At 48.2% G+C, this 12,643-nt stretch overlaps 1 protein-coding gene across 1 annotated transcript in view; it reads right to left on the bottom strand.

Annotated features, from left to right (window-relative positions):
• PIGG (phosphatidylinositol glycan anchor biosynthesis class G (EMM blood group)) overlaps positions 1 to 8,864 on the bottom strand; it is a 100,087-nt gene extending 91,223 nt beyond the window's left edge. The window contains exons 1-2 of the mRNA XM_075931310.2: positions 8,674 to 8,864; positions 7,763 to 7,956 (exon numbers count right to left, since the gene is read on the bottom strand). Coding sequence (XP_075787425.1) covers positions 7,763 to 7,883 — 121 coding nt within the window. The 5' untranslated portion in view covers positions 7,884 to 7,956; positions 8,674 to 8,864. The remainder of the gene's footprint in view (positions 1 to 7,762; positions 7,957 to 8,673) is intronic.
• Between the last annotated feature and the right edge of the window lie 3,779 nt (positions 8,865 to 12,643).

The raw sequence follows: 12,643 nt of genomic DNA, 5'->3' as shown, positions 1-12,643 counted from the left end.
ACCCAACGCAGCTTCTGAGAGGAACAGGTAAGAAACTGAATTCACATCACATCAAGCCTCCAGTGTATGGAGATTTACGGATTCAAGTGAACGCCAGCGCGTTAGGACAGCCGACGGCATTGCCGGAATGAGAACGAGAGAAAAAGTCCAGGCAGTCAATGGCGTAAACTCTAGGGAGGCAATTACTGGGCAGTGCAGGATGCCAGTCTAAAGCTGCAGCAATTTGATAAATTACAAAGATGCACTGAGCTCTTCAAGAGAGGCACCACCCGGAGCCGAGAGGACGGAATATAACTGGATGGGCTCGTTAGATTGGACCTACTAAAGGGGGAACGGGGCAGGGATGACGCCTAACACGTGGCACTCAAACAGAGGCTTGTGCTCTTCGCTTAGCACAGCCACTGTTGGCCCGGGCATTTGCTGTTCAGCCAAGAGGAATCTCTCAGGCTGCAGGAGTGTCTCTCGTCGCTCCCATGCAATTCCGTTTCCATGCAGGTCTACAGAGTCAAGCCAAACAAGCCCTCTGAGCAAAACCCCTTTTTGCCAGCAGGACTTTTGCTGGCTCAGCGGGCTCGTTCTGCTCACTGTCACCCCCTGGCCAGCACGTTGCCTGGGCACAAACCCTCATCCAGACTCACACTGTGTCCTGTGTCGGACCCCAGTATGCTGCGACCTCCCCCCCGCCATGCAGAAACTCTTCCAACAACCAAGTGTGCTCCTCAAGCACCAGCGAGCCATCCTCCCGCCCCCTTCCTCCCTGCTGCCTGGCCGCTAGGAGGGAGGAGCCCAGAGTCTCTCTGCTCTCAGACCTGGAGACCATAGCACCTGGCAGCAGCATTTGCAAGGGGCGTTCTCCTCAGACCCTCCCTCTCCTCCTCTTTGCAGCTCCCCCAGAGCGCCCGCCCTGCACTCCCCTGCTGGCTACCGCTAAGGCAGGGACACCGGCGGAGGCATCTCTGTGCCTGCGGAGGGAGAGGTTCACTCACAGGGGAGGGGAGGGGGCTTCCTGGGTTTAAGAGGGGCCCCAGGCACATGTGCAGTGGCAGGGGTGTGGAGCGAGTGCGCTGCTAGGGAAGGAAGGGAACCCCTCCCCCGGAGGTCACTCCTGCTTGTGGGGAGGGCTGCGGGGAGTCCTCTCTGCCCCCTGCCCTGGCACAGCCTGCCTGCTCCCCAAGCCCCTCAGCCCTGGCCCTGCCCCAGCCCATAGTCTACAGCTCCCCCCTCCCCCGAGGCAACTGGTGAGGGGGGGCCTAGGAGGCCACTGGCCATGTGACCCCCCTCCCCCCCCGCTGCACCCAGGGTAGGGCCACGACAACCCCTGTCCATGCAGACCCCGCCTTTCCCTGCCCTGCACCATTCTCCTCTGTGGTCTGGGATTTTTGGCTGGACTGTCTCCCCCACGAGGCAACTGCTCCCTTGTCCAGCAGGAGAGCCCATCACGAGACTGTCCACTGCCTAGAGTCCAGCTAAGACATGCATAGGCATGGGGGTTGGCCTCATGGCCAGCTGCTCCAGCCCCAGGTCCCAGCCTCTGGGCAGCCCCCAGGGGATCCTGCTGGCCCCAGAGGGATCTTCCACTTCCAGCCCACAGAGTTCCCCCGCCTATTGTCCTCATGGGCTTCACCGGCCCTCAGGGTCCTTGGTCCCGCCCTCTGCAGCTGCCCCAGCTGTGGCGGCGAGGGATGCCATCCCTCCCGGACTGGACGGACCACAAGCCATTTGCCACAATGGAGTCCAGGCCAGAAGACTTGGCATCCCGCCTTCAACCAGTTTAAGGGGGGTGGAGAGAGGATGCAGCTTAACACCCCCATCCCAAAAATAGTTCCAGTGCCACCGGATACATGAAAACAGAAACTAGCAGCACCAGACGTGCAACTCCCTGGAGGTACCACGTGCATTTCGGACTTGAAATATTCTGCATTTTGGAGTTTGGGCACAAATCAAAACGTTCTCTAGGAAATGCAGGCTCATTATTTTTGTTTGCATCAAAAAGGTCTTGGAGGGGAGAAAGGAGCCTGTTTTAACAACCTGAAGACAAGAATTCCCACAGACGTCACGATGCAGCAAAGGCAAACGTCTTCAATAAACGTGTCTGTTCTGTTTTTGGAAAGCAATGGGATGGCATAGTTTTTATTGATAAGGAAAGACTTTCCACTCCATCAGTATGTAGACAATTAATAAACTGCTGTTAGCAGAGCCGTTTTATTTGAAACAAAAGGACTGGAGACTTGATGAACTCAAGAGACCTAAAAGAATTAGCCGAGATGCCATCAGAACGGGTAATGATGATTTTTAACAAGCCTTGGAACATTGGAGGACAAGATAGTATCAAAACCATATTTTAAAAGGGCAAAGAGGATAACCTGGGTAACTACATGCAGTTATCCTGGCATCGATCCTGGACAAAAACCACAGAAAGGCTGACATGGAATGCAATTGATAAAGAATTCATGGATGGAGCAGAAGTAACTCCAATCAATGTTGTTTTCTGGAAAATACATCTTGTCAGACAAATTTGACATGGCTTTTTGACGAGATTACTAGTTTAATAGATGGCTTAATATAGTAGCCTAAGACTTCCACTGAGGCATTTGACGTAAGCTCCCCTATTTGCAGTGCTGCTGAAAAAACTGTGCTAGTTGAGGGATATGAAAGAGACAAGGTGGGGGAGAGTATATCTTTCTGGAGCAACTTCGTTGGGTACCAGAGATAAGCTTTCAAGCTCCACAGAGTAGCTATTTTTCAGCAGAGGTGACTTTCCAAGAAACTGACAGACAGATGAGACTCAGGAATGTCAGCCAAGCAGAGGAGACAGAATTATGGGACTCTTGGCAAGGAGAATAACCAAGAAGGGGCAGAGATATGGCCTGCACCAATTCCTCCAATATCATCTGGAGGAAGGACTGTGTCCAGTTTTGGGCACCACAATTCAGGAAAGATGTGGAGAAATTGGAGAGGGTCCAGAGAAGAGCAACAAAAATGATTAATGGTCTAGCAAACATGAGCTACGAGGGAAGATTGAAAGAACTGGGTTTGTTTAGTCTGGAAAAGAGAAGACGGAGAGGGGACATCATAGCAGTTTTCAACTACCTAAAAAGGTGTTCCAAGAAGGAGCAAGAAAACTTGTTCTCCTTGGCCTCTGAGGACAGGACAAGCAGCAATGGGCTTAAACTGCAGCAAGGGAGGTTTAGGTTGGACATTAGGAAAAAACTTCCTAACTGTCAGGATGGTTAAACACTGGAATAAATTGCCTAGGGAGGTTGTGGAATCCCCATCTCTGGAGATATTTAAGAGCAGGTTGGACAGACATCTATCAGGGATTCTAGATGATGCTTGGTGCTGCCATGAGGGCAGGGGACTGGACTTGATGACCTCTGGAGGTCTCTTCCAGTTCTAGGATTCTATTATTCTAAGTAAATTAAAAACCTATATTTTCAAGGTCAGGAGGGACCATTTCGATTGTGTAGGCTGACCTCCTGCACCAATTCTAGGTCTAGGGACCTAGAATTTCGTTCAGCGATTCCTGCACCGATCTCAATGGCTCATGGCAAAATGAGAGCATCTTTTTTAGAAAAGCACCCATTCTTAATTTAAAGACCAAGGGCTGGAGCATCGGCTACATGCCAGTCTGCTACAATGGCTAAGTATTGTCATGCTTCTAGTTTGATCATCACCATTTTCAGCTTTGACCTGTTGGATTTTATGCTGTTACTACAATGTCTGTGGTATCAGATTAGATCAATTTATAGAGCAAGATTATCAGCAAGCAACAGAGCCCTCTTACAAGCACCTACGCAAGACTTTTCCTCTGTCGATCTCAAAGTGCTCCACCAAAAAAAGTTCTGCATTGCCGCTTCCATTTTACCACCAGGCAACATGAAATAGACACCACACCCAACACCACTGAAGCAAGCTACTGTGAGAAACACATATCCAAGCCGGTCTTTGGGCACTGAGAGCCAAGGAACAAGGTGCTATCCTAGGCCACAACACACAACCTGCTCATCTGACATATTACTAGGGCCCTTTGTTTTCTGTTTGCATTTTAGGTCAATTTTCCCAGGAATGTATCATTGTTTATTACTACAACAACAAATATCAGTTGAAAAATCAGTATAAAACTATTCATAATTGTTCTGGGTAAATATTGGGATTCAGTTTGGTGCATGGAAGGATGAGGGAAGGTATTCCGTAGATGAATGCCTTGATAAATGGAATTCAGACTGGTTAGCTGCAGAACTAACACACAACTCAGAACACAGAGCCACCTTTGAGCTTAAGCAAGCAATACAGTGGCAATCCCCAAATCAAACTTTTTGTTTGAATAAACAGTTTCCTGTTGCAGACTATTTGACTGCAAATATTTACATTTCAGGGTCATGCCATTTGCTGCACCTACACTCAACTTCATCCTTTTTCTCTTGCTTTTTTTTAAAACTTCCTTGTGCAAAGGAATGCATTCCAACACACATTTTCATGTTCCTCCCATTTTAACGGGTCCACACTTGACACGGGTCTTGGCTAACAGCTTGATGTGTGAATGTGACGGGTATGAGAGATATTAGTGCATCCAAATGTGCATGCACCTTAGCTCTGGCACACTTTCCTGTTGTATTTTCTAAACTAACACGTAGCCTTTCTTCAACAAGCTGCTTTGCATAGACACACAAATGAATATATCATCGTAATACTATTTCTTATGCAATCTATTGTATTTTCCTAATAAAACACGTGATTTTTCCCCCCTATATTTGAAGGGCACAAAAGTAGGGGTGAAAAAAAATCAGAAGAAAACTTCTGTAAAAAACAAGGATTTTTTTCCTGTAAAAATCAGTTTAAATTGGGGGGGGAGGGGGAAGTGTGTGTGTGTGTGTGTGTGTGTGTGTGTGTGGCAGGTGAGGGCAGAATCTCTCTATAGGAAGTGCCCTGCATGGATTACTTCCTGTTCTTGAGCCACTAGCCAATTAGAAGACATTGTATCTATCTGAGTAGGTTTTATTTAAGTGGGGCACTTGGTCTGGACTTTCAGGATAGCCAAACAAGCCAGACTTCTGCCGTCAGTCAGCAGAACCCAGTTCCTCAAGCCTTAAGTGCACAGTTTCATAACGCAAGAAGCAGGGTGCAATTTTGTGATTCCTGGAACACAGAGTCTGAGGAGAATAATTGTCCTCCTGGGAACGAAGTGCTCCAATTACCTGGAAGCTGTAGCGACGGCACTCACTCTGATGCCATCTCTCCGCGATAATAACGAAGTGGGTTCTTCTTATAGATCAAGTTATTTGAAATATTTGCCAGCTCTCTCTAGTACTCTCATGACAAGTTAACATCAGCTAGTGTCATTTCTTCTAGCCTGGCTCCTGTTCCCTTTGCGCTGTACGACTGGAAACCAAGTGACATTTATTAAAGCAACTTTCCCTTTGCGATTTTTCAAGGAATCAAAACATTGATCTCTGCTTTCACTTAACCCACTTAAGAGAAGAATCCAGACACCAGAAAAGCTAAGACAGTGACAAGGGCTGACTCCTTAATGCTAATGGGACTATTTTGCCATGTTGCATTTCAGAGAAAACTGAGACCCTTGGTTGCAATTTTCAGTCTTGCCAAATCTTGTGAGTCCGGTTTCTAAATTTGCATCGAGATAAACTGGGGTGTCATTCACTGAAATGACCGAACGCTTTGGCCACACCAAACATTTCTGAGACCAAGTCATGAAAATACCTGCCCCTTAACTGCCCCTCACAACACTGCCTCATCCCACACTATCATAAGGCTTTATTGCTTGGGCAATGAGCACTATTTTCACATTTGCAAGCTAAGAAAACAATGCTCAGGGGATTACTACAGGTTCAACATCTCTAATCTAGCACCCTGGGGGCCAGACCAGTTCTAAACCAGAGATTTGCCAGATGACAGGAGATCAATATGGTTTAACAGTGTTACCAACACTTCCACTGCTTACTGGGCTCTGAGAAGACATTTAGGGGCTAAATAACAGCACAGAACACTGAGAGCCAGGACTAGTGGCTGTAAAACTTAATGGGACAGCAGGAAACTTGGCCACACCCATGAAAAGTGGACATCCGGCTAACTCAAATCATGCTGGACCACGGATGTTGCTGGACTAGAAGGGCTCAACCTGTAACCAAATAGATCATCTAGCCACATTCATTGCACCCTTGTAAGCACCAGCCATCGTGAGTAGTGGATTAGCCAGGGGTACTGCTGGAAGGAACGCTGTTCCATGATGACAGTCTCAAATACCGCAAACTGGCAGAATTACGTTTGTACAAAAAACCTTTTAAATTCCCATTCCTGAACTCTGCAATGCTTGATCTAGCAATGTCTGCTCTCTTGTGTGTGAGAGAGAGTCGCTGTCAGGACGATGTCCAAGCAGAAAAGTATCAAATGCTGAGAACAGATCCTGATTCTTGAACGTGTTCCAGCTGAGATGCTGTGTCCAGACTGATTTATTTTCAATCCACAACTGGACCCTCCTCTGTCTCAAACAACCACCACTGCCGTGGAGGGAGGAAGGGAGGGGAACATACCTGGAACATCAATACATCTGGGCGTGGGCAGGTTAGGGTGTGAGGAGCGAACTTCTAAGTCAAAGGGCTTTCATAAAGCACGCCTTCTGGTTTACACCTCCAGTTTGAGGGTAGCTGTCTTGATGCCATGTGGCATGGATTGAGGAATAACTTCAAAATTCTTACTTAGATTAGACTAGGACTAGTAAATCCTAATATAGACAAAGCCACAAATAACTGTTACCAAACCATTAAGAGCCTACTAAGGCATCATTTTTCTTGTGTGTTCTCACACTGCCTAGAAATAGAGACACTTTTTCCGCCTAACTACTCTTCTTTCTGCCCCATTGATGTTAATTCAACAAATTCCCCAGTCGGTTAAATAGGATTAGAAAAGATGACAATGATGATAAATAGAACAGTCTTTTCCCACAGAAAGGTAAAATGCATGGGAGACTGGGCTTTTTGCAGCAGGTTCTTGCCTAGTTATCCACCTTATAAAAATAAATCAGCATCTTTATTCCTACTGGTAACTGACGCATTTGGGAAATTGCTAGACGAAGGGTATATGCGTGGGGGAGGGAGGTTGTTTGACACTAAGGCTTTCATGAAATAATTCTATTGGAGCAACTAAATATATGCATTAGTTTTGTACACTGGAAGCTTCAGTAATGCATCCAATTCAAGCCTTTTAACGTCTCACCCTAAGATGGAGACATTTCAAACGAGTGCTGATATCTTCCTGTAAGCCGTACGGGAAATAACATGTAACCAGCCTGAAATGGAAATCCATAAAGTCCGTCCAGGACCTGGTTGTAAAATATCACACAATGCATCGGCATGTTAATTGGAATTTGAAGGGAAGCTGTCAGATTAAACATACTTCTGATTTCTTTAGCTATTACATACCTTTAGCTATTACATACCTAATTATTCTCATTAAAAAAAATCTAAATCTCTTCACCCGCTATTTAGAAACTTCATTTAATTGGGTTTATACAGCTAATTAACTTTTTTATACCTCATGCAACTTTGATTCTAATGACCGACTAGTCAATTTCATTTTTCTGGCCCTCTGGTCATAGAACAACGTTGTAGCATTTCAGGTACAAACATTACTCCGCAAAACCCAAATAGAATACTCCTACAAGCACATTTAAAAAGCCATGGAAATCTTTTCCTTATTCAGTTTTGTGATTTGATCAAACAAAACAAAAAAATTGAACTTGAATTACCTGACACCAGGTCAGACGTTCCTATCCACTTCAAGTGAGAAGGAGCAAAAAGTAATGCATTCTTCGAAGAAGTTCCAAAAGGAGGCATCCGGATGTAGCATATGATCCCTCCCAGCCTCATGGATGAACCTGTACAGGAACTAGTGGTGCAACACAGGGATCTGTTCTTGCATTGATGCTATTCCACACCTTTTCTGGAAGAAAATATAAAATCATTAATGGTAAAAAAAAAAAAAAGTGTAGATGGAGCCCACTGGTAAAGTGGCAAAGGGAGGGGCTCATTAATATTTTTTTTTTAATTTAAAATTTTTTTTAGTAAACATGGGTTTTAATAAAACTAACTGCAAGGTCAAAATTTAGGAACAAAACTGTAGGTCTGTGATGGGACTTCTCTGCCCCCTAGAAACACTAGTGCCAACTAAGGATGTAAAAGATGAACCAGTTAACCAGTAAACATTAGCCTTACTGGCATGCTTACCTGGTAACCAGTTAACCAGAGGGCCAGACCAGGTCTGGCAGGAGCAGCCTCCGCTCATGGCAGCCTACCAGCCACAGTGAACCCGGCGGGATCTGCCCCCTAGTTGCGATGTGGTGGGCTGTCTGGGCCGGAGCGGAGGCAGCGCCACCCACGGAGGGCCAGGCTGTAGGAGCCCCGTTGGGGCCTTTGCCTAGAGCAGCCACTGCCACAGGACTCCAGCTGCTCTGCACCAGCCTTCCACGGTTAACTGGTTAAACGATTAAAATTGCATCATTTATTCGGTTAACTTTTTAAATGGGTATTTACATCTTTAGTGCCAACACCTCCCCCCTCCTCCAAGGAAAACCCATTCAGACGGGGCTATTGCAGAGGCCTAGAAGGAAGCGGTAGACATGCCGAGCCATCAGGAGCCAACAGGCTGGTTAAGGCATACCTGCTGCTGCTCGCTAGTGGAGATCAGGAACTTGTGCTTGTTTCCACTGTGTAGCCTGAGCATGGTGGGTTAAACCAAGCGCTGCCCCTGAGGTGAATCTCGCAAGGTGGTGGGCTCTGTGCTTTCGGGACCGGCGAACCAGACAGCGTGCAACGGATCGAGAACTGGGCACCCTGGCAGGCCTGTGCTGCCTGAGGCTGGTGCAGACAAGACAATCAGAAGACTCCGATTTCCACACCAGGCTTATAGGCTGCAGGCAGACAAGCACTATGACATCACAGCTAACTCAGCCAATCACCACTCGCTCTTTCCTGTTCATTTGCATACTTGGATCCCGTTGGTTGATGCGAGTCAGCAAATGAAAATGCAGGTGACTTTCACAGAGTCGGTGGGCGCAGGAGGTTCAGGCGTAACTGGGGCTACTTCAGGTCAGGGGCCCACTACGCTGCACCTGGCTGAAACCAAACCTCACACCTTGGTCCAGTCTAGTTCATCTGAACAGTGCCCATTCGGGGCTGTAGGGAGAGAAATTCCTCTGCCTCCAGCACCAGTGGGGCCCTGCCATGGGAAACCTTCACAGCAGCTGCCAGTGTGGTCTCCCTCGGCCGTCAGACATGTAGCCCTCTGATATGGCCGGGAGCGCAGGTGCAGGAGTCTGGTGTAAACAGAAGGGGCTGCCCTGAAGAGCTAACCACAGACACAGACAAAGGAGGAGCAAAGCAGACTGCTTAGCAGCTAGCTATAACAAACAGCTTGTTCAATTGCTACCTTAAAAACACATCTGGACTCAGGTTTTCTCTAGCGGAGACACTGTTGAGATGGCCACGGGAGGCTGAAATGGGCGCTCCCTCGTGGTGAGAATGGGAAGGGGGCCACATGGTTTGGTTCTCTTTCCAGCAACCTTGTGGGCTTTCCAAATACTGGTGTGTAAATCTGCGTGTGGGTGATGGGAAATGTGAACAGACCTGTCAACGTGGTGCCTCTTTATTGCCCTCTGCCCAATTTTGCAGTGTGAAAATGCAAGTTCTTGAAGTACAGACTCACACCAGGAGGTTACTTATTTCCTTGCAAGAGGGTGGTGGCAGTGGTAAATGTCTTCATCTTTTCCCACGTATGGCGAGGAAGATGCTTCATTTTCAGTTTCCCACGTACCTAGATCAGCTGGAGTTTGCATTCCCACTGGAGGTGGTGGGACACACCTTGCCTTTCAGGAATCTAAGAGATCATGGACAAAGATTACAAAGTTCAGGAGATTCAGAATAAAAATCAGAAGATCTGACCATTTCCCCTCTCTCTGTCTGCCCCAGTGGGGACTCCTGGGTTAGACGAGATGACTGCATCATTTCCATTCGCAGTGTCCATCCGGATAATCCAGGTTTATAGGAATGTGTAGGAACATAAGAACGGCCGTACTGGGTCAGACCAAAGGTCCATCTAGCCCAGTATCCTGTCTGCCGACAGTGGCCAGCACCAGGTGCCCCGGAGGAGGTGGACCAAAGACAACGATCAAGCGATTTGTCTCCTACCATCCCTCTCCAGCCTCTGACAAACAGAGGCCAAGGACACCATTTTATCCCCTGGCTAATAGCCTTTTATGGACCTAACCTCCATGAAATTATCTAGCTTCTCTTTAAACTCTGTTATAGTCCTAGCCTTCACAGCCTCCTCTGGCAACGAGTCCTCTGGCAACATGTCCCTCCAGAACCCATATTTCCACGGTAGCTGGAGCTATAATGGATTTCATAGCCACTACTGGGATGCTGTAGGCTTCTGCTGGATCTGCTGACAGGATCACATTGGAGGAGGTGAGGGGATGCAGCCACTGGTTTCCAGGTCAAACTAGTTCCTGGGAGAGATGACTGAAAGAATCAGGTGCCGATTCCATTTCCAGTCTTAGATGTGAGTATTTTGCGGGTGCAGCAGGAGACAAGCTGGCCCACTCCCTTCAGCGGTATTAGAACGGAATTCCATCTGCTACTGTTCCAAGAGCCGCCGAGTCTGCCTGCTTTTCCAGAAATACGACTGCGGCTTACTCGCCATCTGTTGATAAACCACGCGCAGGGAACGGGGGAGTTCTAATTGACATGCTTTTCCCCTTAAGTCCTCTCAACAAGTGAAGCATGTCAGATATTTGTAATGATTGAAGCCAATTCATTTAAATAAATCCCCAGCAAGTACTGTAAAATACAGGTATTGAAAAAGCCTCACCCTGCTGTATCAAAATGATCTCAAGGACGTTAAACCGTGAAGGGAAATGCTACCCAAACTCTGGCAAGAAACTAAAAGCGCAAGTGACCAATGTCAAACAGCATTAAATGGCACCGGATGGAGAGAGGAGAGAATATTCGAGAGGCTCTGCTTACATCAGGAAGCCAAGTGAAATGTTAGCAAAATAAGCGCCTCTTTAAATCTGCCTTCCTCTGTTTCTATTTCCATATTCAATTAGCTTCCCAAGAGCGCCAAGAATTGTCTGCAGTCCCCTTAAGGCAATTGCCCCTTGAGAGAAATTTCCTTTTGCAGCTTTTACTGACTGAATAGAGGTGCTCATTTCACTCTAGGAGAGTGAAGAATACGCCTGTTCCTATCTGACTCAATTCAAACGTCTGCTTTCAAAGCCATCACCTATCGTTCTCTGTTCTTCTTGCGGCATTTCTGTTCTTGTCTCTGAAATTAGGACACCCGTGGAAACACTCATTACCTCATGAGCCATCTCACGGCAGATTTAATCTAGTTGTTGCTCTTATTCAGAGCAACAAACCCTTCCCTTTGGATTCTACCTCCTGCCCCCTCCCATCCCCTCCACTATCTCTCACACAGACACACACTTTCCTCAGATGCTAACAGATGTGTTGCCTTTATCACATTTCACAGCACTGGAAACCTTCCTAGCCGTAAAACAAGCAGTCCCTCTGCACCACAGTCTGACCAGTCTCATAGTGAATTCTCCTCGGTACTGCCAGATAACAGAGGCTATTTCCGGACCGCAAGAGAAGGGGTGGGTAGTAATCAGCATGCGCTAATGACAGAGATGAGACAGCATCCGCTGGGTTTGTCAGCCAGAATTTGACAGATTGGGCAAAAAACGCATCCACCATAGAGAACCATGTAATGAAAGGGGATTGTGCTGGCACTGGCTGAGAACTGACCAACTCGTCGCTGGAACCCCAACCAGCTCACCTGGGCGTTGCAAATAGGAATGAGTCGGACAAGGCTGGATTTGACTCTCTGCAAGGCACACGCGTGTCCCTCTCACTGGTAATGACTGGACTCCGGGCTGTCCTCCGGGCCAAGCGTTGAGCTGGAGCACGACATGGCATTTCTGTGGCAAGCTGAGGAAAAGGGCTCAAAAGCTGTTCCGGCAGCAGTACCCTCCCCCAGAGGCATGGGTCCCTGCCTAACGAGCCATTTTCATCGTAGGCGAGTCGTTCGCTTGAGGGGAAAACCTTTCCATGGTCTTAGGCTCCCTTTTTCCCCAGTGGCGGCCCACCAGGCGTGGGGATGGTTGGGGGAAACCCAGTCCCACCCACTTACTCCGGATTCTGGCCCGGGGCCCTAGGTAGCAGCCGCTAGTGGGGTTCCCGCCCTGCTGTCACAGATTAGCAGCCTCTCCCTGGGCCCCAACCAATCCCACGGTACCTTCCCTTGGTACCTTGGGGAGAACGTCTCCCGGTCGTAGCCTGCAGCTCTCCCTCACGCTGCCCTGCCTCTGCTCCCGTCCCTCACGCCTCTCCTTCCCCCGCCTGACCTGAGGGGAAGCCTTTCGGCATGGGGCCAGCAGGCCCTCCCCAGCTGCAGGTGCCCCCTTAGCCTGCTGCTGCAGGCTGGCTCTGAATGAGGCCCAGGTGCCTGCCGGTTTTAATTGCTGAGCAGCCGTCTCTGGCCGCCTACGCAGGGGACAGGGGCCCACTTGCCCAGTGACCCGTGTACCTGCCCTTCCCCCAAACACCTGCAGCCTGCTGCCTTCGGGCTG

The sequence above is a fragment of the Pelodiscus sinensis genome, chromosome 6 (genome assembly GCF_052426305.1).
Source record: "Pelodiscus sinensis isolate ZL-2025 chromosome 6, ASM5242630v1, whole genome shotgun sequence".
Classification (NCBI taxonomy): Eukaryota; Metazoa; Chordata; order Testudines; family Trionychidae; genus Pelodiscus; species Pelodiscus sinensis.
Note: the sequence above shows the minus strand (reverse complement) of the source record. Positions and strands in the feature narration are given on the sequence as shown.